Source organism: Lepidochelys kempii, chromosome 25 (assembly GCF_965140265.1).
Source record: "Lepidochelys kempii isolate rLepKem1 chromosome 25, rLepKem1.hap2, whole genome shotgun sequence".
Lineage (NCBI taxonomy): Eukaryota > Metazoa > Chordata > Testudines > Cheloniidae > Lepidochelys > Lepidochelys kempii.
This window is the reverse complement of record NC_133280.1, coordinates 6,008,944-6,036,518: the sequence shown is the minus strand read 5'-3', so window position 1 is coordinate 6,036,518 and position 27,575 is coordinate 6,008,944. Positions and strand designations below refer to the sequence as shown.

Genomic DNA, 27,575 nt, shown 5'->3' with positions numbered 1-27,575 from the left:
CCCTGCCGGGCGGGGGGGGAGGCGAGAGTAATTGCTGCAGCCTATGAATTATGCATCCGACATGCACGAAGCACTGAAGCATGCAGCCCTGGTGCACACATTGCAGGGAGGGATCATTGCAGCCTGTGGAGCACGGGGGTGGGGGGTGGTTGCAGCCCGGGGAGCAGGCAGCCCCTCCAGGCGGGGGTGGTTGCAGCCCGGGGAGCAGGCAGCCCCTCCAGGCGGGGGGAGGGGGGGTGGTTGCAGCCCGGGGAGCAGGCAGCCCCACCAGGCGGGGGAAGGGGGGGTGGTTGCAGCCCGGGGAGCAGGCAGCCCCACCAGGCGGGGGAAGAGGGGGTGGTTGCAGCCCGGGGAGCAGGCAGCCCCTCCAGGCGGGGGAGGGGGGGTGGTTGCAGCCCGGGGAGCAGGCAGCCCCTCCAGGCGGGGGAAGGGGGGGTGGTTGCAGCCCGGGGAGCAGGCAGCCCCTCCAGAGTGGGGAGGGGGGGTTGCAGCCCGGGGAGCAGGCAGCCCCTCCAGAGTGGGGAGTGGGGGGTTGCAGCCCGGGGAGCAGGCAGCCCCTCCAGGCGGGGGAAGGGGGGGCTTGCAGCCCGGGGAGCAGGCAGCCCCTCCAGGCGGGGGGGCGGGTGGTTGCAGCCCGGGGAGCAGGCAGCCCCTCCAGGCGGGGGAAGGGGGGGTGGTTGCAGCCCGGGGAGCAGGCAGCCCCACCAGGCGGGGGAAGGGGGGTGGTTGCAGCCCGGGGAGCAGGCAGCCCCCTTCCCTCCATGTCTTTGCACCAGGCTCCTGCTCCTCCTTCCCCGGGGGCCGTGCAGGGAGCAGGACTCAGGAGGAGGCGTCACTTCCAGTGCGGGCTGCGCTGCTGTCACATCCGCCGCCGGCCGCTCGGAGCGAGGGGACGAGGCGCTGGCTGCGCCGGCCAAGGAGCCTGGAGCGCCCGGGAGCCGCGCCGCGCGCCGGGCCCAGCCTGCAGGGCCCCCGGGGGGATGCGGGGGGCCGCGCCCGGCTCCAGTTGCTCAGCGCGCCAGCGGGCCCGGGCCCGGTTCGGAGCGGGGCTCGGAGCGGGCAGCAGCGGCCCGGTTCGGAGCGGGGCCCGGGACCGGCTCTGAGCCCGGATGCTCCCTGCTCCGGAGCTTGCAGCGGATAAGGGAGCAAAGGTGCCCTGCCTAGCAGCCCCCAGCCCGATCCCCTGCAGCCCCCAGCCCGATCCCCTGCAGCCCCCAGCCCGATCCTCTGCAGTCCCCAGCCTGTCCCGGTGCAGCCCCCAGCCCGATCCCCTGCAGCCCCCAGCCCGTCCCGGTGCAGCCCCCAGCCCGTCCCGGTGCAGCCCCCAGCCCGATCCCCTGTAGTCCCCAGCCCGATCCCCTGCAGCCCCCAGCCCGATCCCCTGCAGCCCCCAGCCCGTCCCGGTGCAGCCCCCAGCCCGTCCCGGTGCAGCCCCCAGCCCGATCCCCTGCAGCCCCCAGCCCGATCCCCTGCAGCCCCCAGCCTGTCCCGGTGCAGCCCCCAGCCCGATCCCCTGCAGCCCCCAGCCCGTCCCGGTGCAGCCCCCAGCCCGATCCCCTGCAGCCCCCAGCCCGATCCTCTGCAGCCCCCAGCCCGTCCCGGTGCAGCCCCCAGCCCGATCCCCTGCAGCCCCCAGCCCGATCCTCTGTAGTCCCCAGCCTGTCCCGGTGCAGCCCCCAGCCCGATCCCCTGCAGCCCCCAGCCCGTCCGGTGCAGCCCCCAGCCCATCTGGGAGCTGATTCAATCCCCCTGTATCGCTTCCCCCAGCTGCAATCACCTTCCCCCGCCCCCCAGTCCCATTAGAAGCTGATTTTCCCTGCGCCCCTTCTTTCCCTCTGCCCCAACTGCAGCCGTCCCCCCGCACCCCCCGCCCCGGCTGCTGGTGTCTTCCTCCCTCGGCTCCTTCAATATCTCCAGCTCCGAACTTGCCCTGCTCAGCGGGGCCCAAGGCGCCTGCAGGATGTGGGGGTGATTATGGGGGTGATTATCCCATTGTTCTAGCGTGCTGGGGCCCTTTCCCAGCATTGACTTCTGCAAGGGCAGGGTTGCAGCCTACTTGTGTAAATCCAAACGCTGCCCCCCCCCAACCCCCCAGTTAAGTTTGGAGTTAGATCCTTGGAGAGAGGGGCTAGTTTTGGGCTAGTTTTGGTTTCTTTTAAGCAGTCGCAAGCCCCGGCGGTTGGTCCCTTCTTCTGCCCCCCCAAATACTGTCTTCATACCGGGTGCTGGGAATAGAGATAAGTGTGTGTTTGTCGCATGGATACTTACGTGTATTTTGTAGCTCTGTCATGGTGCTGTGTTTGCAGTATAGATAAGTGTGTGTGTGTGGTGCCGATAAGTGTGCGTCTGGGCTGCACGAGTCTTGTGTGGGCCGGGGTGTGACACGAGTCTTGTGTGGGCCGGGGAGTGACTGTGTCTGTAAGAATCGGGGTTGGAAGGGACCTCGGGAGGTCACCTAGTCCCACCCCCTGCTCAAAGCAGGACCCACCCCAACTAAATCATCCCAGCCAGGGCTTTGTCAAGCTGTGGTATCGAAAAAGGTGTGTCTTCAGTGTAGACGGGGGGGGGGGGTGTGTGTGTTTTCTAATCCGCGTGTCTGTAGAGTCGACAGGGGTGGGCGTGAGCCTGTGCTGCAAACGTGTGCGTGTGTTTCTACCCCGCATGTGTCTATAGCGCGCACAGGTGTGTGCCTGTAATATGGGTCATTGGGTGTGTGAGCGTGCCCTCTGGTGTGTCCGTGAAAAGCGAGCAAACATTCGCCTTTGTGTGTGCGTCTCTGTGTGTGCCTGTCATGCAGGCAGCGGGGTCGTGCGGCCGCACGTGTGTCTAATGGCACACGTGTAGGGGGCATCTGCCATGTCTGCGTGGCAGACACCTGTCCAGTGTGGACAGGTGTGTTTCTCTGTGTGGTGTGTCTCTGATGTACCATTAGAGGGGAGCAGCTGTTCTGCTGAGTAGCTGCACAAAGCACAAATATCCCAGCCGGAGGGAAGAATGAAATGGAAGGAAGTGCGCCTCTGATCCTGGGACCTATTCTTTTTTTCGGGGGGGGGCTGAATAGATTATTTTCCATCTCCCTCCTGCCCCCCATCAGCTTGTGTTGGGAGGCAGGGGGAAGTCACAATCCTGCTTTTTCCTACACTGGCCTAAATCCCGAGGACCTCCATTGATTTGAGCACAGCTACTCAGGATTTACACTGGGGTGAGATCAGAATTTGGCCCTTAATGTAAAACAAGCCCCAGATTGGGGGGGGGAGGGAGGGTGTGTGTGTAATCCAGTTATTCTGGGAGTGGGGGGGATCCAGTTATTCGGGATAGAAATATTTCCATATAAGCCTTCTATTTCACAGGCCTCTCTTTCCTTCCACCCTTTCCTCTTCTTTCCCCGCCTGCGGAAGCAGCTGGAGTAGAATTCCTCGGGGTCTAGGCTAGTTTAACATTCCTCAGACGGGAGGCTCTGCCCAAACTTGCAGAAACCGCTTTGGTGTGTGTGTTAAATTCTGTCTCCTGGCTGTGAGCATATGCTGCAGAATTGCTGCCCCGTGCGTGGGGCGTTGTGTAATTTCTGGAGTGGATGTGGTGCTGTGTGACGATGCATAGGATGATAGCACACGCAACATGCTAGCCCCATGTCCGTCGTCTGAGCTCTGCGTGTGGGGGAGGGGGGGCAGGGAATCTGTCAACCGGATTGCAGGATCATGGCCATGGTGGGCATTGTGTCTTGTGTGTGGGGTTTGAGGCGCAGGAGGTGTGTCGCGTGTGTTGGTGATCCGTGTGCGTTGGTCAGAGTGTGGCTTTGGTAGGTGAGTGGTATGAGCTGCATGTGGTTTTCGGTGTGTTGTGCGGCTGTGCTGTGTGGGGGTTTTGGTGGCAGGCGTATGTTGGGTGGGTGAATTATGTGTCAGCAGAGTATGGCATGGGGGTGGTTTTTTTGTGGCTTTTAGTGATGGATGTGTGTTGTGTGGGCATACTGTGTGTGATTTATAGTGAGTGTTGTATGTTGCGTGGGTGGTTTGTGTGTGGTTTTCGATGAGGTGAATGTACTGTGTGGGTGTTCGTTTGTGTGGTTTTTGATGAGAGTATGTGTTGTGTGGGTGTGTATTGTGTGTTGTGTTTTGTGGGATTTGGAGTGAGGATGGTATATTTTGTGTGTGTCTATTGTGTATTTTCCAGCAAGGGGGTTGTATTGTGTAGGTATAAAGTGTGTATTTTCGGTGAGGTGGTGGGTGTTATGTGTTTTTCAAAGAAGAGTGCGTATTGTGTGTGTTTTTCTGGGGAGGGGTGTTTATTGTTTGGTTATGCTGTGTGTGTTTTCCTGGGGCGGGGTGTGTGAATTGTGTGGTTGTGTGCTGAGTAGCTTTCGGAGCGTGGGTTGGGATGCTCTTTTTTGCCAGGTTGCACTACCCGTGGTTTCTCATCAACCCCTTGTCCATCCCCCTTCGGTCCTAGGGCGTTGCCGACCGGTGCGGACGGACAGAGGGTGGCCGACCTTACCTTGACCGGCGCCGGGGTGCGCAGCAGACACCTGGCCCGTTGGTCGTGATGGCCGCCATGGCGAGGGCAGGCTGAGGAGACGGGCGGTGACCAGGCCGGATCTGCTGGTTTTTTAAAAAAATTCCTTTTGATTTTGTTCGTTAAATCGAAAAATAAACTGAACTCCGCGCTCGGTGCTTTCTCCGCCGCCATGAACGGACTGTCGGTGAGTGAGCTGTGCTGTCTCTTCTGCTGCCCGCCCTGCCCCAGCCGGATAGCGGCCAAACTGGCCTTCCTCCCCCCGGAGCCTACTTACGCCATGGTCCCCGAGCCAGAGCCCGTGGGCAGCACCAGCTCTCTGAGAGGAGGCACCGCGGGGCGATGGAAGCTGCATTTGACGGACCGGGCGGATTTCCAGTACGCCCAGCGGGAGCTGGACACCATTGAGGTGTTCCTAACCAAGAGTGGCCGGGGGAACCGGGTCAGCTGCATGTATATCCGGTGTGTGCCTGGCGCTAGGTGAGTGGCAAGCTGCGGACGTGTCTGGGAGCTGAACCCGCTTTGCAGAGCAGGGGGTAGGATTCCCGACTCAGTTGGGCCAAGGGTCTGATCCCCTCCTGCAGGTCCTCTGTCCGTGACACCTTGTAGGGAGCGTGCCATCCTGCGCCAATGCAGCTCCTACATGGTGCCACTTCCTGGCCTGCAGCGACCCGGTGCCAGATCGGGCACCTTCCCAAGCGAGATGCCCAGTCACAGAGATTTGGAGACGCCCGGGCAAATGCTCACTGCGGGTTGGCTGTCAAAACCTGTTTTGCTCATACCTAGAATTGGGGATGGAATCAAACAAAAAGATCAAAGGGGAGGGAGGTAGTAAAGTCACAGTGCTTGGGGCATGGAATCCTGGGTTCCGTTCCCAGCCCTGCCGCTGACCCGGACACCTGGGTTCCGTTCCCAGCCCTGCTGCTGACCCGGACACCTGGGTTCCGTTCTCAGCCTTGCTACTGACCTTGAGCAAGTTGCTTCCCCTGATCTGTGACTCAGTTTCCCCCATCTGTAGAATGAGGGGAATGGCGCTATGCTGGGGGGTGGGTTGTGCCGCTTAATTAGCTGATAGTTGTGAAGTGCTGTGAGATCCACCAATGGATGCTGCTGGTGCAGGGCAGAGGGTTATGGAATAATAATGGCGAGGCTGAATGCAGGCGAATGGGTGAGGTGTGCTGCGCTGGGAGTGTCCAGGCTGCCTGTGGGGGCCCTGCCCCTTTGCCGGAGACATTCACAGCTCGTATGGGGGCCCTGGGGACTGCTCCCAGGCTCCCAAGGATGCGTTGCCAGGTGAGGCCTTGTTGCCCACCTCTGATTGGCCACTATTCCCTCACCTGAGCCTAGGGCCTGGGCTCCAGCTTGCTGGCACCTTGGTTCAGGTGGCAGAGCTGGGGGCAGTGAGGGGTGGGGTGAGTGGTAGCTTTATTTATGGACTGTGGACCAGCGCTGGCTCCTTTCTGTGTCTCTGCCCGCAACTGATCTTCAGCCCCACTCCCCTGCCCCACTCAGTGGGCTGGGCTCATTAGTCTCGTTAGCTGAGTCTGGGGTTTCTAGGCCCTGACTCGCACCTGGAACCCCAGCCGCTCTCCTGAGCTAGGAGTGCCAGTGGAATCACATCCCCTCCCCCGAGACCTCTGTGCCCCTCACACCCCCAACACCCCTCCCCAAGTCTCTGTGTCCCACATGCCATGATTTGTGAGACCCCACACTTGCTCAGGCATCTGCCCTGGTGTGTCTTCCTCCCCATTCTCACCCTGCTGCCAGAGGGCATCGGTCCATGAGCTGCTCAGGTTTCACAGTTCCTCCCAAGAGTGTGTGTCCCCAATCCAGCAGCCACGTCTCCCTCCCTTCCGTGCTGCCCCACTCCTTCCCGCTGCCTTCGGTGTGCGCGGGTTGGGCCTTGATAAACCAAAGCAGGGTCCCTCGCAGGTGCTGCGCTAGAATCACAGCTGTGGCAGGACGGGCATCGAGAAGACCCTCTCTGCTGAGAAGACCCTCTCTGCTACCAGCGGGGAGCATATAAGGAGGCCAATGAGCCCCACAGAATGTCAGTTTCAATTAACCCTTTCCCTTCCCTCTCCAGGCCCACCCTCACCCCACGGACACTACATAGCCTTTCCCTAGCCCTGGCGAAGGGCTGGGGTTGCCTTCTCCTCAGGGCAGGCGTCTGTTCGGTACCTCTCCATCCGCTGGATATGCGGGGGTGGGTCTCAGCCCAGTGGCTGGTTGGTGTCCATGACGGAAGAGCCATGATTGGATCACCTGGCCAACTGTGCCGCAGTTTGGCCAAGGACCGACCAGGCTGTGATCCCAGTGCTAGCCCTTGCAACTCAGTCCGGGCCCATGGCTGGGGTGGGCTGTGGATGTACTGTGCAGAGGGGCCGTTGCTCTCCAGCGCCGCTGACCTCAAAGAATCAATCCTGAAGCACTTGCATGAGAGGAAAGTGATCAGGAACAGCCAGCATGGATTCACCAAGGGAAGGTCATGCCTGACTAATCTAATCGCCTTTTATGATGAGATTACTGGTTCTGTGGATGAAGGGAAAGCAGTGGATGTATTGTTTCTTGACTTTAGCAAAGCTTTTGACACGGTCTCCCACAGTATTCTTGTCAGCAAGTTAAGGAAGTATGGGCTGGATGAATGCACTATAAGGTGGGTAGAAAGCTGGCTAAATTGTCGGGCTCAACGGGTAGTGATCAATGGCTCCATGTCTAGTTGGCAGCCGGTGTCAAGTGGAGTGCCCCAGGGGTCGGTCCTGGGGCGGGTTTTGTTCAATATCTTCATAAATGATCTGGAGGATGGTGTGGATTGCACTCTCAGCAAATTTGTGGATGATACTAAACTAGGAGGAGTGGTAGATACGCTGGAGGGGAGGGATAGGATACAGAAGGACCTAGACAAATTGGAGGATTGGGCCAAAAGAAATCTGATGAGGTTCAATAAGGATAAGTGCAAGGTCCTGCACTTAGGATGGAAGAATCCAATGCACCGCTACAGACTAGGGGCCGAATGGCTAGGCAGCAGTTCTGCGGAAAAGGACCTAGGGGTGACAGTGGACGAGAAGCTGGATATGAGTCAGCAGTGTGCCCTTGTTGCCAAGAAGGCCAATGGCATTTTGGGATGTATAAGTAGGGGTATAGCAAGCAGATTGAGGGACGTGATCGTTCCCCTCTATTCGACATTGGTGAGGCCTCATCTGGAGTACTGTGTCCAGTTTTGGGCCCCACACTACAAGAAGGATGTGGATAAATTGGAGAGAGTCCAGTGAAGGGCAACAAAAATGATTAGGGGTCTAGAACACATGACTTATGAGGAGAGGCTGAGGGAGCTGGGATTGTTTAGTCTGCAGAAGAGAAGAATGAGGGGGGATTTGATAGCTGCTTTCAACTACCTGAAAGGGGGTTCTAAAGAGGATGGCTCTAGACTGTTCACAATGGTAGCAGATGACAGAACGAGGAGTAATGGTCTCAAGTTGCAGTGGGGGAGGTTTAGATTGGATATTAGGAAAAACTTTTTCACTATGAGGGTGGTGAAACACTGGAATGCATTACCTAGGGAGGTGGTAGAATCTCCTTTCTTAGAGGTTTTTAAGGTCAGGCTTGACAAAGCCCTGGCTGGGATGATTTAACTGGGAATTGGTCCTGCTTCGAGCAGGGGGTTGGTCTAGATGACCTTCTGGGGTCCCTTCCAACCCTGATATTCTATGATTCTATGATAGTCCACGGGTGCTTCCCAACCTGTTCTGTCTCGGGGTCCCGCTCCCACTAAGCCAGGATTCCCTTCCCACGTAGCAATGCAGGGTGGGCAGGGGTATTGTGACCCTCAAGATGAGAACTCACGACTCAGGGCAACTGGTGGTTTCCATCTCCAGGTGCCCAGCCTGAGACGGCTGGGGAATGCTGGGCACCCAGGACCCCAGCTGGCGTCATTGAGCTCTGCGGCTGCTCACCACCTCTGAAAAGGACACCCATGGGCTGATGTCCTGGCCCTGCGGAAGCCAGTGGGAGTTTTGCCATCGACTTCAATTGAGCCGGGATATAGATTCATAGAGTTAAAGCCAGAAGGGACCATTAGAACATCTTGTCTGACCTCATGTGTATCACAGGCTAGAGAATTGCACCCAGTTACCCAAGTATTGAGCCAAATCACTCGTGTTTGGCTAAAGCAGTGGTTTTCAACCTGGGATCCATGGGACCCTGGGGATCCACAGACTATGGGGGTCTGCACCTCCATTCAAAATATTTTAGGGGCCCGCAACTGAAAAAAAGTTTAAAACCCCTGGGCTAAAGCTAGTCTTGCAGAATTCTAGATTTGGGTCTAGGGTCTAGATTTGAAGACAGCCAGAGGTGAGACTCCCTCCTCCTGATAGCTTGTTCCAGTGGTTGATCACTAGGCTTCCCTAGGTGTTTGAAGTTGTGATAATAGAAGCCAACAGAGTCAGGGGCTGCTTTGGCAAATTTGGGTCTAAAATGTTAGAGATTTTATTTCTAAATAGGAAAAAAACCAAAACAACAAAGACAGAAGAGATTTAAAGTCACAAATATGATATATTTATTTCCTACTTCACCCCTTCTATTTGATCTGCGATCATAGATTCAAGGCCAGTTGGGACCACTTTGGATTATCTACTCTGACCTCCTGCGTAACAGAGGCCAGGGAACTGCCCCAAAATAATTCCTAGAGCAGGTCTTGTAGAAAAAGATCCAATCTTGGTTTGAAAACTCAGTGATGGAAAATCCACCATGACTCTTGGTAAATTGTTCCAATTGTTAATTACGCTCACCGTTAAAAATGTATGCCTTATTTCCAGTTTGAGTTTGTCTAGCTTCAACTTCCATCCATTGGATCGGGTTGGACCTTTCTCTGTAGATTGAAGAGCCCATTATTAAATATTTGTTCCCTGTGAATAACATCTTAACACGTAGAGACCTAGATCTTTGCTCTCAACCCGCCTTGCAGGGCAGAATAATCCCGAGATGGATGGAGGGCGTCTCAAATACTTAACTTACCTTCTACATGCCCGGGCTAGCAACTATTTGTCATGGGCAAGTGAAATATCACTAGTTCCCCATCTGCCCCCCATGATTCTGTGCTTTTTAGGTTCTTATTCCTTGCCCATCACTTGCCTTTCTGATCATCTTGGAGAGCGTTTATTGTGTGTCTTACAAAGTGGCACCCAGAGACACAGTTGTGCCGGGTGCTGTTGATTTTGTGCCGGGGCAGGTACATTTTGCTAGGCTGCTTGGGGCTGATATTGTGCCACTCTTATCCAAGGCTCCATGCTCCCCCCTGTAGGCTGGGGTGGAACTTGTCTGGCCCACTCCTAAACCTCCAAAAAGTGGTGGCGGCTCCCAACACCCGGCAGTGACAGCTGGGGAAGGGCAGACCAGGGAGCAGCACCGAGGCCTCCTCACGTTGTGTGTGCCCTGCCCTAGAGTCTGCTGTTCATCCTGCCTGCGGTTAGGGCTTGCAGGGGCACGGCTGAGTTTGGGAACTGGCAGCTGCTGCGTAAGCTCTCTGCACGGCCGGGGGCTTCGCAGCTGCCTTTGGAATTCTTGGGTCACTGCCTTTGTTCCTGGCAGCTGACATGTGGCGTGATGCCTGTTGCTTGGGCCACCGTGGGCATTGGGTCTCTCAAACTGGGTCGCTCTTTGGATCGGAGACCTCCAGAGGTCAGTGACTCAGCAGGGGGCACTCCCCTCCTTGGAGGCAGTGCTGCCTGATGCTGCGTGGGTGGAAGTGGGTCTTTCTGTCCATGTTAGACCTGGCTCCTGGCTAAGGTAGTGACCTTCTTCTGAAGCGAATCCTCCCTGCAGGGTTTTCCACACTTCCTGTCCTCAACGATTACATAAGCGTGCCAGCGCAGGGTTAAACAGCTGCTGTGTTCCCACTCCAGAGGTGGATGCCTCTTAGTGGTGGGTGAAAAGGTCCCTTATCGGTGTAGAGTTCCTGCTTGTCATGAAACTTAATGAAAGGGCGTTTGCGAAGGGCTTTGACAGCGTTAGCAGCGTGAGACCATGTCTACGCCAGTGTAGCATTGTCGTGCAGATGTTTCCTATAGCGGTGGAAGTTTAACCCACCTCTCCGAGCGGCAGTAGCTAGGTTGGTGGAAAAATTCTTCTTCAAGTAGTGTCCCTGTGGCTGCTCTGCTTAAGGTGCCCCTTGAGCCCTTGGTCGGAGAATTTCCCGCTAGCAGTGTCCGTTTGGGCGGCGCATGCGCCCTATGCCTCCTTATGCCAGACACCGAAGCCATATAGGGTCGAGCGGGCAAACCGCCCTCAGTTCCTTCTCTAGCGCCTTGGCCTGAGACGGAGCCCTGGTGTCCTCTTGGGTCTCTCCTCGGCCCCAAGGGTGTTCTCCGAGGTCCTGGCGGTAGTGGCTGCTGACCCCCGACAAGAGGCAATCCTGGATTATCTGCTGGATTTGAAGAAATTAGAGTTATCAGTTAACCCAGTTAAGGTCCACTTGTCTGCAATATCAGCCTTTCATCCGAATATAGAGGGATTTTCCATATTGGCTCATCCTGTATCTGGGTTTTTTATGGGTTTGGGGAATCTCTACCCCGAAAGTAGAGACCCGACCCCAACCTGGGACCTCAATCTGGTACTCAGTTACTTTATGAAACATTTGAATTTACGGCAACCTGTTCTCTACTCCATTTATCTATGAAGACAGCCTTTTTAGGAGCCATCACAACGCCAGTAGAGTTGGGGAGATTTGCACCTTGATGGCGGAACTCCCCTTTACAAGAATAACGTTTCTTTACACCCATGCCCTAAATTCTTACCTAAGGTTCTCTTGGAGTTCCACCTCAACCAATCTATTCATCTGCCATTGGTTTTCCCAGAGCCATAGACCTATGTAGGGGTTCTGTTTTCATACCCTGGATGTTTGAAGAGCACTGGCCTTCTACTTGGATGGGACCAAGTGATTTCAAAGGTCACCCAGGCTGTTCATCTCCTCCATGGATATAGCCAAGGGATCTACGATTGCTGCTCAGAGATTGTCGAGGTGGATAGCTGGATGTATTGTCACTTGTTATGAGACCGCAAGCGTTCATCTTCCTCAAGGGGTGACAGCACATTCTACCAAGTCACAAGAAACATCCACAGCATTGCTTAAGAACATCTGATGTCTGAGATGTGTAGGGCTACCGTGTGGGCATCAGTACCTACATTTTCAGAGCACTGCGCCGTGATCCAGGCCATCCGATCTGATGTGGCTCAGGGTACAGGAGTACTATTTTCAATTCTGGACTCAGTTCTGAAGCTCCCTCCTGCCTGTGGGGAAATTGCTCAGAAGTCCCCTGAAGTGGAGCACCCACAGGGACATTACTTGAAGAAGAGATGACTCACCTTGTGCAGTGACTACAGTTCTTTGAGATGCGTGTCCCTGTGGTGCTCCCCTGCTCGTTCTGCTTTGCCTCTGCTTCAGACGGTTCTCTGCAGAGATGTTTGGGTGGAGAAGGCACGGAGGACGGTTCGCCGACACACCCCTATATAGTCTCGGGGTCCGGCACGATGAGGCTAAGGGCCATGCGCTGGCTGAACGGGCATTGCTATTGGAAAATCTCCAATCAAGGGTGCGAGACGCACACGCACATCTGAAGTGGAGCACCCCTGTGGACACACATCTTGAGGAACTGCCATTACAGCTCACGGGGAGGAACTTCTTCTTCAGTTGCCCTAGGCTCATCTGTGCTGGGGGTTAGGTTGACTTAACTCCTGCACTCAGGGGTCTGAACTTTTTACACCCCCTTCCCTCAAGTGACATGGCCAGGTCAGTCTAAATTGTAAGTGTACATAGCAGGGCCAGCAGAGAATGCTGGATGATACAATAAGGGTTTTCTCAGCCGGAGTTTGGAAAGCCCATTGCACAAGTCAGGTATATAGGGTATCCAATAAAGTCTACACCCCACTTCCAACCATCATGCAACCTGTTTATACCACGTGTCACAGGAGAAACTACAGCAGAACCTCAGAGTTCCAAACACCTCGGGAATGGAGGTTGTTCGTAACTCTGAAGTGTTCGGAACTGAACCAAACGTTACGATTGTTCTTTCAGAAGTTTACAGCTGAACATTAACTCAGTACAGCGTTGAAACTTTACCCTGCAGAAGAAAAACGCTGCTTCCCTTTATTGTTTTAGTAGTTTACATTTAACACAGTACTGTCCTGTATTTGCCCTTTTTTCTTTCTTTTTTTTTTTTTTGGTCTTGGCTGCTGCCTGATTGCGTCCTTCCGGTTCCAAATGAGGTGCGTGGCTGACTGGTCTGTTTGTAACTCTGAGGTTCTACTGTATGCTAGAAATGGATTTAGACATTTTAAGGGGACTTATCCCTCCACCTGTAAATCCCAGCCCCTGAGGCCCTGCTCAGCACACAGAAACTACAGTGATTTTAGCTAAAGTAGATTCTGAATCTGGTAACAAACCAAATTAAGCTTTTCCCAGGAGGAGGCCCTCACGAACACGATTTAAGTGTGTCCGCACCACAGGGCTGTTTGATCTAAATTTATTTAGAAACCGATTGACTTAAATCAGCCCAGTTTCTGTGTGTCTAGACTAAAAGCCCTTTGCTACCATGACCAAGATTTTTAAAAGCAGCTCAGCTTCCCATTTAGGCGTTAGGACCTGACTTTAAATGCTGTTTCCCATCCTCCCCCGTTCCCCTCTGAATCTTGGTCCTTGTGTCTAACTACAGCGCAGCTCAGAATGGGCCAGTCACACCCTTCCCCCCCTCACACACACCCCCACATCCCCTCACGCCCCAAAATAACCTCACATAGTTTGTCTGTGCATAAGCATTGTGGCTTTCATGTGCACGATTTTAGGCCCTTCTGAAGCGAGAAATGAGAGCTGTATTTTCACGTAGTATAAAACACCTGCTGAAGCAACATTGCCTAGTGGGTAGAGCACTATATTGGGTCTCAGGAGACCTGGGTGTTTCTGGCTCTGCCACTGACCTGTGGATGACCTTGGGCGAGTCCCTTCCCCTCCCACCTGTCTGCCTCCTCTGTTTAGGCTGCAAGTTTTTGGCACAGGGGCTGTCTCTTACTATGTGTCTGTTCTGTGCCTAGTATGATAGAGTCCTGATCTCAATTGGGGACCCCTAAGGGCTCCTTTAGTACAACTCATCAATAGTGACAGCAGTCAGACCTTAAACTGGAACTGGTGTAGGCCCAAGTTTACCCATCATGGGCATCTGGCCAGCGTAAATTGGGTATAGCAGTGGAATAATTTTGGGTATGGCTGCTCCAGAGGAATGAATAAGCTTTGGGGCAGGTTGGTTAATAATCCCTAGTTTGTACGCAGCACTTTCCCTCAGGAGATGTCAAAGCACTTTACAAAGGAGGTCAGTGTCATTCGTCCCATTTTACAGATGGGTAAACTGAGGCACAGAGAGAGGAAAGTGACTTACCCAAGGACTCCTGTCAGGCGTAGTGGCAAAGCTGGGAGTTGAACCCAAGGCTTGATCCAGAGTGCAGGTGAGGAGGGCAAAGGGCAGCGATAAGTGCAGTGTATTACATGTCTGTCCCCGCACCTTGCATGTGGGGCGATGTGTATCTGCATTGGCGTGGTGGCCTGCAGGGTCTGCAGGGCCGGTGCGGCGAGCTGGAGCCTGCCCCTTGGCACCTGACGTTGGCTCTGGGAAAGTCAAGGGCTCTCCCTGCCGCCCAGCGGAAGATGCTGCCCACAGCTGTCGCTGAGAGGAGCAGACGGCATCGTGGCCGAGGCACCTGGAGCACAGCTGAATTCGGCTGGGCCAGCCTAAGTTGCTGGTGGGGGGCGCGGGGGAGGAACCAACCCAGGTGATAGGGAGTGAGGCCTGAACCAGGGCAGGGGGCATGGGTGAGAGAGCCTGGAATCCAAGGGTCACCCAGACAGACCATACCAAAGGTCACCGAGCCAGATTGTACCAAGGGTCAGCCAGATCACACCAAGGGTTCCCCACCCAGACCATACCCAGCTGGACTGTACCAAGGGCCAGCCAGACCAGCCAGATCACACCAAGGGTCCCCCAGCCAGATCATACCCAGCTGGACTGTACCAAGGGCCAGCCAGACCAGCCAGATCACACCAAGGGTTCCCCACCCAGACTATACCCAGCTGGACCGTACCAAGGGCCAGCCAGACCAGCCAGATCACACCAAGGGTCCCCCAGCCAGATCATACCCAGCTGGACTGTACCAAGGGCCAGCCAGACCAGCCAGATCACACCAAGGGTTCCCCACCCAGACTATACCCAGCTGGACCGTACCAAGGGCCAGCCAGACCAGCCAGATCACACCAAGGGTCCCCCAGCCAGACCATACCCAGCTGGACTGTACCAAGGGCCAGCCAGACTAGCCAGATCACACCAAGGGTCCCCCACCCAGACCATACCCAGCTGGACCGTACCAAGGGACAGCCAGACTAGCCAGATCACACCAAGGGTCCCCCAGCCAGACCAGCCAGATCACACCAAGGGTCCCCCAGCCAGACCATACCAAGGTTCAGCCAGATCACACCAAGGGTCCCCCCAGCTGGACTGTACCAAAGGTCAGCTGTACCATACCACGGGTCAGCCAGACTGTACCAATGGCCAGACAGCTCATACCGAGGGTCAGCCAGAGCAGCTGGCCCATACCAAGACAGCAGCTGGGGGAGCGGGATGGGGGGACAAGAATTGAAGAGCTGAGCAAAGCAGAAATGGGAGGTTTTCGCGTAGTCCATTTCTGACCGTTAGAAGCCGTGGCCGAGGTCTGGGGTTGGAGGCTGCTCTGGGGGCCGCACTCCCAGCCAGGCCACCTGCTGCCCAGCCCCCTTCCCGTCCCATCCTCCGGCACGGTTGGCGCCGATGGGCAGTTCAGGCTCTCCGTGGCCGGCATGAGGTCACACTGCCGTCTGTCGGAGACACCAGCTCTGGCGGGGGGTCGTCCCGCCTTGCATCCAGGCTCACATGCCCCGGATTTTGGGATGTGTCTGCTGGGACCCTGGTGCCGTACGTCTGTCCTGTGGGGCTGTCCTCCTGCAGGCAGCGCTGGGACCTGGCGACCGAGCAGGCCGGGCGAGGGGGACTGGGGTTGGCAAAGAGGAACTGACTGCCCATGAGTGGGATTTCTGCCTCCAAACGTGCCAGCCGAACCAGGAGTGCCATGAAGAGCTGATCTAAGCACAGACCTGCCCCCGCTGTTCTTTGCAGGCGCCTGGATTTAGCACATGATGAGGACAGGCTGGGATTGCAGGGGATTTCTTTGCCTCTAAGCTGACGAAGTGTGTTAGCACCTGGTCTGGCTGCAGATGCCGCCAGCCAAGCCTCTCTGCCTTGTCAATTTTGGCGGCCTCATATACGCCGGCCCCGTCTGGCTGAAGGCGCGTGTGCCAGCTGCTCGGTCTCTGATCTCTCTGGCGGCTGGGATCCAAGGAGCATGTGGCTCCCTGCCCCTCCCTTCCCCCTGGGCTGCGGACTGCTCAGAAGCTGGTTTTCCCTGGTGCACTTTGAAGATCTGCTCTCCCCTCAGAGTAAGGCCGAGTCACATCCCCTGGCCTCGCTCTGAGCAGCATTCACACTTTGATGCTCACAACACGCCGAAGAGGGAGGAGTGCCCCCCATCTTACGAAGGCCCCCACACCCCGCAGCACAGCATGCCTGAGCACGTAACTGAGGTTAGCTCTGCCCCAGGGGAAAGAGAGACAAGATGGGCACAGTAATGCTTCTTACTGGACCAGCTTCGTTGGTGAGAGAGGCAAGCTTTCCAGCCACACAGAGCTTTTCTTCAGGTCTGGGAAAGGTCCTCCCAGCAAAATGCAAGGTGGAACAGTTTGTTTAGCATGAGTAGCAGCATATATTGTAAGTAAGGGGCCATTCAAGGCAGAGTTGTCCATTAACACCTCCACAGTCATAGGACAAAAAGAGGGGGTCAGTGGTTACGGATTGTTGTAACAGCCATAAAGCAGGTGTCTCCGTGCAGTTTGTGATTTTTAGTGTCTAGCAAAGTTATGAATTTAAGCTCCCAGGCTCGTCTTTTGAAAGCGTTGTGCAGGTTTCCTTTGAGGACGAGGACTGACAAGTCAGGTGTGGAGTGATCGCTTTGTGAAAAGTGTCCACCCACAGGGTGATAGGGTGTGTTTGGCTTTTATCATTTCCCTGTGTAAGTTCATTCGAGAGCGTAGTGATTGTCTGGTTTCACCCACACAGCTGTTATTGTGGCATTTAATGTGCTGGATGAGGCCCACCACGGGCTGTGATAGGCACGTGGAGGACCCATGGATCTGGAAAGGTGTGTTGGGATGGGGGTGTTGATTGTTGTAGCGGTGGAGATGTGTATGCAGGTTTTGAATCTGTTGTTCTGGCAGGGTCTGGGGCCGCTTTGCGCTGGTGTGGCCTGGTCTGTGGAGAGTTTGCTTCTGATGAGCTTGGAGAGGTTGAGGGTTGAAGGCCAGAAATGGGGGTTCAGGAATGATTTCTTTCGGGATGGGCTCCCCATTGAGTATGGGTTGTAGTTGTTAGATGATACCCCGCATGGATTCCGGTATGAGGAGGTGGGTGACAACTAGGGGTGTGCTGTTGGAGGGGGTTTTATTTCTGTCCTGAAGCAGGTTCTCGTGGGGTTTTGGGTGGCCCGTTCCATGACGCAATCTACTTCTCTGGTGGCATGTCCTAGTTTGGTGAAGGCGGGTTTAAATGTGTTAAGGTGTGTATCCCGGACCTTCCCCTCGGAGCACATTCTGTGGTGCCTGAGTGCCAGGCTGTAGAGAACGGATTTCTTGGCGTGTTTGGGGCGGTTATTGGATCTGTGAAGGTGGGTGGGGAGATCCTGGGGTTTCTTGTATATGGTTGTCTTGTAGGGTTCCATTGTGGAAGCGGATCATAGTGTCCAGGAAGTTGACGCTAACGTGGGAGGGTTCCAGTAAAAGCTGGTCCCTCCTCCCGCATCTTGTCTCGCTGGTCTCCTGGGACCCACGCGGCTACAGCTACACTGCAAACAACCGGTGGGAAGAGTCACCCACTCCCCTCCCTCTAATGTGGTGTTTCTTAGCCCACACCATGGTGCCAGGCCGGTGTGAACTCAGAGGGGAGAGTGTCAGGCTCATCACCACTGCCCGCAGGTCTTCAGAGCCCACACCAGGCATGCCCCAGAGGCCGGCCTGTGGGGCAGTAACAACGATTCCTGCTGCTGTTGCTTCTGCTGCCGGCGGGCGGCAGAGCGGGGAAGGGGGGGCAGCGGCTGCTTGAGAGACTTCGCTGTTCACTTCAGTGGAAGGTCGTTGCTCTCTGTGGGCGCTTGGTGGGCCCAGCCCCCTGCCCTCACTGGGTCTGCGCCGTCTGAGGCGTGCAGCCTCCGGCCTCTTGCCCCTCCCAACTAGGAGCACGCGGGCCGGGGGGGCGGGGGGGCTAGAAGAACGTCAGTTAGACTGAGCTGGGGGGTGCTCAAGTTGGGGAGGGGGCTGGTGCTGGGGAGGGGTTGGGTTCCGTTCTGCTGGAGTTACCTTTCCATCTCCCGTCTCCTCCCATCCTGTTCTCCTCTGGAATGACATTGGCACCGGCCCTCCCCTGTACCTCCCCCTCCTTTGCCCCCCCCCAGGCTTCTCCGTGCCCCCTGATCTCCCCTGCATCCTCTTCCCTCCCAAATTCCCCTCCCCCATTCCCCCTCCTGTGGCTCCCCCAGCCCTTGGCTAGCGAGGTGCTCCCAGCGGCTCCCCAGTCCTGTGCTGGGTCCCTGTGGGGGCAGGACAGTTGGCAGGAGGCTGCAGTGCTCAGCAATGGCCCAGGGCCTCCGGCTGCCCCTCTCTGTGCATTAACCCGTAGCTCTGCCCCGGCAGGTTCACGGTGCTCTTCTCCCATGGCAACGCTGTGGACCTGGGCCAGATGAGCAGCTTCTACATCGGCCTGGGCACCCGCATCAATTGCAACATCTTCTCCTACGACTACTCGGGCTACGGCATGAGCACGGGGAAGCCCTCGGAGAAGAATCTCTACGCTGACATCGATGCGGCCTGGCAGGCCCTGAGAACGAGGTGAGCTCTGCCTGGGGCCGGCTAGCCTCCCCAATGGCCTCACAGGCCCAAGGCTGCTTGGGATGGGGAGTAAAGGGAAGTGGGTACAGGAAGATCTGGCCTTCCCGGAGTCCTGCTCAGGCAGTCAGTGCCTGGGGACCCCAGGCCTGGCATAGAGGGGCTACAGGCTGCGATTGAGGGGCATCACAGAGCTGTGGATAGGAAGGACCCCCACAGCCGAGATAGCAGGGGGCTGCAGGTCAGGACTGGAGGGCATCGGCAGAGTTGGGGGGGATCCCAGGGCTGGCATAGCCTGGGAGCTGTGGGTCAGGTTTGAGGGGCATGAGTGGAGCTCAGGGCCAGAAGAGCATGGGAGGGGGAGGGCTGCAGGTTAAGGTTGAGAGAGGCACCATGGCCCAGTGGATAGGCCTTTGGAGATCTGAGTCCCACTCTGTGACTTTGGGCATGTCTCCCCTCCATGCCTCAGTTTCCCCATATGTAGAACAGGGAGAATGATACTGACTTGCCTCATAGAAGATGTGATGAGGGGTTTTGCTTATTGTGTGTCAAGTTGTTTGAGAGCCTCATGTGCTAGAGCAGGGCCAAGGGTTATTTATGATCTGGATGACTGTCACCTGGTGGGACAGATTGCTCCTTCGGGACAGCTGTAGGGTGAGATTTCTGGGGCTTATCGGAGGGCAGCTTTCCTTGCGGTTGCAGAGCCCCTCTGCAGGGAGCCAGGGAGCACAGACGTGGCACAGAAATAATGGGGGCGATAGGAGGGAACCCACCACACCTTTGTGAACCTGGAAGAAGGTTCAGGTTTTAAAGCCTGAGAGTTGGGCTAAAAGTGGGGGAGTATTTTGGGGCAGATGGGCAGATTTCTCAGCTATCTACAGAGGAGAGACAGCCTTGTGGCTTAAACCTCAGAGAGCTAGGACTCCTGGGTTCTCTTTCTGTCTCTGCCACCGACTCAATGGATCATGTCACTTCCACCTTTCAGTGCCTCAGTTTCCCCATCTGTTCAACAGGGAGGACCCAGGCTTGGGTGGATAGATGTGCATAGGGAGCCATGTTCCAGGTGAAGGGAGGCGCCCAGGGACTCCTGACTCCCAACTCTGGAGCGCTCCACTGGGATGAACCGTCCGGTGTTGCTGGGAGATCTCATGTTTCTGTGGAGTCCCACCAGGCTCCATCCTCTCGCCCTGCGACATGAAGCTGTTGGGGGATCTGGCAAGGCAATGCTGGCTGCAGCACGTGGCCGCCACCCGGCTCTGTCCCTCCACCAACAAGGAGCCCCGTCCCCCAGTTCTCTCGTCAGCCTAGATCCACACCAGCGTGAAGGCAAGTGGCTGAGGCTGAGGCCAGACAATACAGGGTGAGGAGAGCTCTCCTAATCCCAGCATCCCCCGACCCAGGCCACGGCGGGAGACCACTGGTAGCACGTGTGTGACTCTCCCTCTCCGGGCCCGAGCCACAGATACTGCAAGGAGAGCCGGGGAAATATTTCCACTGAAACTTTTTCCAGCGAAAGAGGCAGATTCAGATTGACCAAAACGTTTTGCGAATTCACCGTAATTTCTGCAAATGGTTTGTAGCAAAAAGGTCAGAATCAAAACGTCAAAATCAGTGGCGCCCTGAGGAGGCCCAGCTGGCTCAGAACACAGCAATTTGGTGGCTCAGCATTTTAGGTGGCTGGGAACCCGTCACCCACAGTGAGATGCAGGCAGCCCAGCTCGAGGTCACCACAGAGAGTGCCGGGGGGGCGGGGAGGGCCAGGAAAGCCCTGTGGCCTGCACTGTGGAAAACAGGAAACCTCACCGGGCGAGACAGCCACTCGGAAGGGGCTCGCAGGGGAGGCCGCTGGTGGGGTGGGGGCAGGGCTGAGCTAATGCACGGGACGGTGCGTGTGGGCAGGCTCCGGGGGAACCGTAGGGACGGAGCCTTCCCCTTGGGGTGGCCAGTGTGACCATGGTCCAGGGCTGGGTGCTGCCAGCATGCAGGGGGCTGGTGGGTCCCAGCTCAGCTCCCAGGGGACACGGCCAGTGGAGATGGTTGCTTTCACTGGCCACCACCTCAGTAGCCTCAGCGACGAGGCCAAGGGCTGCCCGGGCCCCAGAGGCTGAACCCCTCCTTTTTGGGCAGGTGGTGGTTAGGGATGGGGGACAGGTGGCAGAAGGAAGCATCCTGGAGAACCAACCATGATGCATGAGCCCCGCTGACTCAGCGCGAAGGGACGGGCCCGGATGCTTTCTCCTGCCACGCGTCGATCGGTGCCAAGGGGGCCTTTGTGGATTGGATGCCGGGGGCTGGCGGGTGCGTGGCTGGGAGTCTCAGAGGCTGTCCTGGAAGTGCCCAGCAAGGGGCTGTGGGGAGGTTTGTGCCCTTTTTGATATGGTAGGAAGAGGGTCTGGAAGGTTTGGTTTGTTCCACCTAGTTTTGTGTCTGGCGGGGGCGGCAGGTCTGGTTTAGCTGGAGCACTTCTTGGGTGACACTGGGATGTGCAGCAGGAGCTTTGAACTGGATGACAGGATCACTGAATCTTCTTTCCAGGGAGTGTTTCTCCTACAGGGAATAAGGCAATAAGGGAAGTGGTGTGAACAGCCTGAGTAGAAATCCCTTGACCAGGACTCCCCTGGGGGGCATGGTCTGCCCGTGTCTAACCCTGTCGACTCTGCTGTTGCTCAGCGTCTAACCGGGGCCAGGACGCCTGAGTTCCCAATGTGACAAACCACACCAGGAAACAAATAAAGCTTCAGGCCTTTTCTGCATGTCATTAGAGAGCACCACATTCCCCTCCCCCCACGCAGGTTCCCTTTATTACTAGTTGTATTAGAGCCAAGCTAAACCTGGGCCCATTGTCCCAGGTGCTGCGCAGACACAGAGTGAGACAGTCCCAGTCCCAGAGCACAGCCTAGCTAGACAACAGAGACAAAGGGCAGGCAGGGAAACTGAGGCACAGGATAGGGACTTGCCCAAGGCCATTCAGTGGCAGCACTAGGAACAGAACCCAGCTCTTCTGAGTCCCACTCTGCTGCGCTACCCACTCGGCTGCACTCCCGCTACTGAGCAGGGAGGCGGGTTCCTCCTGTGGTCTTCGGAGGAGGCCACTTGTCCCTCCTCTGACTGCCTAGTGCCTGTTCGGAGAGCCGCCGGCCCTGTCATCCGGGCAGTCACAGGCAGGGGCCGGCGTCTCTGCAGAGGGGGAAGCAGGAGGGAGAGGCCGGAGGCCGCGATTTATGTGGTGGTGCTAGACAGTCCCAGCCCACCCAGCTGCTTCGCTCTGGGGTGACTCATCGCCCGGTGCTGTGGGGAGCCTTCCGGTTTGGGTGACGTGGGCTGGGCTCTGTTAAAAGAGAGAAGCCACAGGGTGGGGCTGAGCACTCAGCAAAAGAATCCGCCTTCCCTCTCCAGGTTCAAGCTGAGCCCAAGGCAGAAATGACTAGTCTAGACAAGGCTCCCAGCCCTGAGTCCCCACTGGAGAGGGAAGGCTCATTGGCCAGTCCCTCAGTACCAGTATCCCTCTCCAGAGCAGGTGTATGTCTTCACTGGCACCGAGAAAACTGACTGGCAATTCAGTTGTATTTCACCCAGAGGGAAGGATCCAAACCGGGGGAAAGACCAAGCCCCCGCGGGGCTGACTGGGCCTTAGTAATTCAACCGGAGAGGTGTGTCCTTCCAGAGCTGGGGATGTGGGGGGAGGTAGTTTGCCCGGTTGTTGCCCAGGCTGTGGGTAAACAGAAGCCTCTATCCCCACGACTGCCAACGCGGCATGCGGCATCTTCCCCCAGCACCGAACGCCTTGGGGAAATGTACACTGGAGCCGCTGACGTTGCTAATTGCTCAGCGTCTGCCTGGGTCCTGCGCGCGGCCCTGCCTCCGCCCGCGGCGCTGTGCAGAAGTAGGTCACAGCCAGGTGGATAAGCGATCCTCGCCCTACAGGGCTCGTGATCCAGAGAATCCCTGTGGCCTGGAGCAGGCCAGGGGGATGGCGTGTAGCTGCGGCCGTCTGCTGGGGAGGCTGTGCTGGGCCCGGGCCTGCTCGATGCCTTACTTAAATTGATCCTGGGTGGGTGACAATGAGACATGGAGCCCCCCAGACCCGACGGCTGCTCCCAGCCGTCAGTGGCCCCTGCACCCCACAGTCCCTCTGCTGGCTCCTGGCTGGGCCGCCCTCCTGCCCAGGGCCCTCCCTGCCTTGCTTCTGCCTCTGCTTCTGCTCCCAGCACTTCCCTCCACCACCACCCCCTGCCCTCAGCAGCTCCCCGGGCCCGGGCCCCCCGCTGGAGCAGCCGTCCCCTCCTCTGCCTCCCCCAGGTTTCCCTGCCCTACATCAGCCCCACAGGCCTGCACGGGACTCAGTCATGTTCCCTGTGGGGAACGGATCAGGACCCAGGGCAGCCCAGCCCTGAGGATCTTAGCGTGCCCAGGACCAAGGGGGGGGGCACCTCAGGCTGGTCCGATTGAATCTGGGCTGGGGGGCAGCCAGCCACCTGTGGAAGGGGCGAGACCCGAAACCCAGAGGGGATAAGCCAGTCACCATGGCAACCTCTGCAGTGCATGTAGGTTGGCCCGGGGATGGGTGTTTGTTTCAGCTGATAGCGTTGGGGGGAGAGGCTAGGAGAAGGGGGGCCCTGCCCTTCGTGCACTGAGCTCCGTGGCAGCGGCCAGGAGGAGTAGGATCAGGCCCAAGGGCGGGGGGCCCCACGTCCCCCGTCCCCCCCCCAGGAGGTAAATCAGTGCCACAAGCCCGAGTCGGTGTTTTCGCTGCTGTGCAGGGTTCAGCTCCCTGCTGCGGCTCTCGGGGGGAAGCCCAGAGCCCCCCTGCAACGGCTCCTTGGGAAGGATGGGAACAGGCTGCTGCGTGGCTGGGACTCAGCAGTCCGGGGTGCATGGCCCAGCTCTGCCTGTGTGAGCGTGGGTGGGTCACTCGGTCTCTGTGGTTGGGGGTGGTTAACCTGCCTTTTGCCCAGGTGGCCTGCAGGGAGACAGCCGGCTTGGGCTGCCCTTTGCATTGCCCTGTACTGGGGTCCCCAATGGGCTGGGGGGAATCCCACCACCTAGTGTCCTCTGCCCAGGGACCCTCACTCTCAGAGAGTCATAGGAGCCAGGCCTGTCGGACCTTCCAGCCCATCTCCTGGCCTGGGCGGGACAGTTCCTTGTTCGCCATCAACCTGTTGTGTTGGGATTTCCCTTTGGGGCTGCAGGGAGATGTCTCCCCCAGCTGGACAGCACCTGGGAATTAACCCCCCAGATTCCCTTCCTGCCCAGGTATGGGATCAGCCCGGAGAACATCATCCTGTACGGGCAGAGCATCGGCACGGTGCCCACCGTGGACCTGGCCTCCCGCTACGAGTGTGCCGCCGTGGTGCTGCACTCGCCCCTCACCTCGGGCATGAGAGTCGCCTTCCCCGACACTAAGAAGACGTACTGCTTTGACGCCTTCCCCAAGTGAGTGTTTCCCCCACACTGACCCCCCCCCCCAGCTGGGGAGATTGCTCAGCTCAGGCTGCCAGGGGACGATGGCCCAGTGTCCACATGGACTCCAACTGCAACTCGCCCTTGCAGGGGTGGGGGGCAGCACATGAGATGGTGGGTAAAAGGTGAGCCTTGGGGCTGTTTTCTGTGCGGATGCCTTGGAAGGACATCTGATTATCCCCTGGGGAGGCGCCCGTCTCCGCCGGGGTGCATGGATGTCCATTGGTGCCAGATGGCAGGATGCAGACAAACTGTTAAAGTGCCTGGGTCTGAAAATTGGGGCCCCTCTGGCTGCCAGCTGCCCTTCTGGAAATCCAGCCACCCCTGTAAGGGGACGGGGAGGCACCAGTTTAATCCCACCCTCCCACATTCTCGTGCTGCCGCCTCGCCTGCTGGGCCCCAAAGCCAGCCTGGGGACCAAAGGCAGATTCTCCTCCAGAAGTGGCCACGCATCCCCCAAAACAGCGAGATTACAGGGTGCCTGCATGGTGCTGCTTTGTACCCACAGCACCCCGCTTGCATTGGAACCTCAGCCTGGGGCCTTCGAAGTGCCTTGCAGACGTTAGTTGCCCAAATGGGCATGGGAGGCTTTTCCTGTTTGCGCAGCATCAGCAGAATGGGTTGTTAAGTTCCCGTCGGCGTCCCTGTGTAATCACAGTGACAGCCGTAGCTCTGGTTTGCCCTGCAGACCTCTACGTCTACACTGCAGTAAAACACCCGGAGCTGGTCTTGGTCCACTGATTCGGGCTGTGGGTCTATAAAATTGCAGAATAGATGTTTGGGCTGGAGTCTGAGCTCTGAGACCCCTTCAGCCTGAGCCAGAATATTTCCTGCAATTTGATGGCCCTGCGAGCCCGAGTCAGCTGACCCGGGCCAGCCACAGGTGTTCTGTAGCCGTGTACACATGCTGTCAGTTACAGGCAGCATTGATCACAGAATCATAGAAATGTCTGGCTGGAAGGGACCCGGGGAGGTTGTCTAGTCCAGCCCCCAGCGCTGAGCCAGGACTAAGTAAACCTAGACAGGTTTTTGTCCAACCTGTTCTTAAAACCCTCCAGGAACAGGGATGTACCGAAAGGAAAATCCCCAGGGAACTGTGCCAAGAGATATGGTGGATCCTCCATCACTTGGAATCTCTGACTGGCGATCAGTCGGCTCTTTCTAAAGGATGCGCTCAGGCTCCCTGAGTTCTGAGCTCATTGCAAGAAGCACTGGGGGAAATCCTCTGGCCCAGGGCCAGATGCGTGCAGGAGGTCGGAGCAGATGACCACACCGGTCTCTTCTGGCCTTGAAATCTAGGAGTTGACAGGGCTGGCTGGAAGAAGCCCCCTGTTTTTACTTGTGGTCGGAGCACGGCGGAGCCAGAGTCCCTGGGGTCCCTGGGGTCTGTCTTCGCAGCAGAAGAGGTGCGTTCTGAACTCAGGTTAGCGAACCAGGTGAAAACCCTAGTGAGGGCTTTGGACTGGGCTGAGCAGATGCAGATGGAGCCTGGACTGGATCTTGAGCTGCCATCTGAGCTGCCATGTGGTATTTCAACCCGAGTTCAGAACACGCCTCTTTGGGTCTGAGGGCCAATCCATGTGGAGGCCCTGCCCCCGATCTTGTGGCACCCCTAGCAAGCCCATTATTGTGGGCAAACACTGGTCTATGGGGTGTTAGACAAAGGACACACAGCCCCTGTCGTGAGGGGTTTGCAGTCTAGCTAGGGGAGGGTGGGGGTTTGCTGCAAGTCCTTACCATAATTCCTCAGGCCCTCCACCCCCAACAGATTGTGCACGGGGCTGTGAGCTAGTTGGTTGCTTCCCCTCCTCCACCCCAGAGGCAGCTGCATTTCAGTGGTGGGGCCTGGGCTGCAGCGTGTTCTGGGGCGCCCCTCGTGGCTGGAGGTGCTCGATGCAGGGCAGGGTTTGCTCAGGGGTTGTTTGCTTCTCTCCTCCCGGCAGCATCGAGAAGGTGTCCAAGATCACTTCGCCCGTCCTCATCATCCATGGCACCGAAGATGAGGTCATCGACTTCTCTCACGGCCTGGCGCTGTATGAGCGCTGCCCCAAGGCCGTGGAGCCCCTGTGGGTGGAGGGGGCAGGCCACAATGACATTGAACTGTACAGCCAGTACCTCGAGCGCCTGCGGAAGTTCATCTCCCAGGAGCTGACCAGCCAACGCAACTGAGCCCCAGCTGCCACCCCTGACTCTGACCCAGAGGCAGGATCGGGCCGCGCTGCCCCCTGGAGGTGTAACAACTTGGGCAGCCTCAGCTCCAGCCCACACGGAGGCTGGCGAGCTGGCGGGACGTGGCCAGTCCTCAAGTCATTGGTGTTTCCAGGCACTGTGCTCCCGGCTCGGCCCACCCTCCGCCTCCCCGCCAGACACTACAGACGGGACATGCAGGATGGCTCCCATTTCAGCCTGGGCAGCCCCAGCCCATGCGGTGGGGAAAAGACCGGCTCCAGCTTCCCGACTCCTGCTCCAAGTGCTGAGGCCACTTTCGATCCATCTCTGGAGCTTGCTGTGGGTTCTGTCCCCCCATCCCCACTGCAGACAGCTCTCTTAGTTCCTTTCCCATCATGCAGCTGTTCTGCCATGAGCAATGAGATGTTTTGGAGTCCTGGCCCTGCCGCAGGTTTGAGGGGGTTAATTATCCCTGAAGAGCCCCATGCCTTTTCCTATCTGGGATCTGATCACTGCATGAGACACCCCCCACCCCTCCTTCTGCCTTACCCAGATCAGTAGCATCAGAATGGAGGAGCAGGGCTCTCTGGCCCTGAGCAAAGCTTCCCTTGGATCGAACACCAGTGAGGACCAGGAGGGCAGAGATGGAGGAGACCGAGTGGCATTTGAGCTCCTTGCTGGGAAGGAACGGCCCCGACGTGCAACCACTGCTCTCTGAAAAGGGTCGGGCAAAGATGGTTAAGAGACATGCGCTGTCCCCGATCTTCGGCATCCGTCCTGTTTTCTCTTTCCGCAAGACTCCCCTGTATTTGGGGCACCCCCTTTCTTTACTCCAAATATCTAGAGACAGATCCCTCGAGTCACGCTGGAAGGAGGGAATCGAAGAATAAAGATTTAAGATGTAAAATTTTACAACACTTCTCACCAGGTGCCCATCTGGGGCTTTTTTACACCTCTGGGCGTCCCAGATCGGGTGGTTCTAGAGTCCAGCACAAGGGACAATTTATGACACTTTACACAGTGTGATGTGTCATGCCAGCAGCCTGATTTCCCCCTTCCGCCCAAGTAGCACACAGCTGCAGGCCCGTGAGCCCAGCATGAGTTCACCAGCAAGGGCAGTCACCCTGTGCCCCCTCCCCCCCACTATCATGCCCCCCCGTCTAAGGTGGATGAAAACCACTGGGGAACCCTTCTCTTTGCCAGCTCCATTCTGGGATGTGCTGCTAGGGCAAGGGGGCACAGGAGATTTATGCCACTTCCATTGCCCTCTGGATTCTGGGGACTGAACCTGCCCCCGGGCTAAGTCAGAGCAGCCCCGGGCTGCTTGAAGTCTCTGGCTTTCTGTGCTCCTATTTCTGGCTCCCCTCCCCACAGTATCCGAGCCCCTCATGATTGCTAATGTATTTATCTTAACCTCCCTGGGAGGCAGGGCAGG

General features: G+C 57.3%; 1 protein-coding gene across 3 annotated transcripts; it reads left to right on the top strand.

The window, feature by feature from the left end:
* Window positions 1-812: 812 nt before the first annotated feature.
* Window positions 813-27,055, top strand: ABHD17A (abhydrolase domain containing 17A, depalmitoylase). Of its 3 annotated transcripts, none has more exons than XM_073323761.1 (5): window positions 813-1,151; window positions 4,450-4,992; window positions 18,320-18,514; window positions 23,765-23,944; window positions 25,915-27,055. In XM_073323761.1, the coding sequence occupies exons 2-5, from the start codon at window positions 4,685-4,687 to the stop codon at window positions 26,138-26,140; spliced, it is 909 nt and encodes a 302-aa protein (XP_073179862.1). In that variant the 5' UTR covers window positions 813-1,151; window positions 4,450-4,684; the 3' UTR covers window positions 26,141-27,055. The 3 variants fall into 3 exon arrangements, with proteins under 3 accessions (XP_073179862.1, XP_073179865.1, XP_073179863.1); XM_073323764.1 differs by lacking the exon at window positions 813-1,151 and adding an exon at window positions 1,165-1,968; XM_073323762.1 differs by lacking the exon at window positions 813-1,151 and adding an exon at window positions 1,165-1,980.
* The last annotated feature ends 520 nt before the right edge of the window (window positions 27,056-27,575 follow it).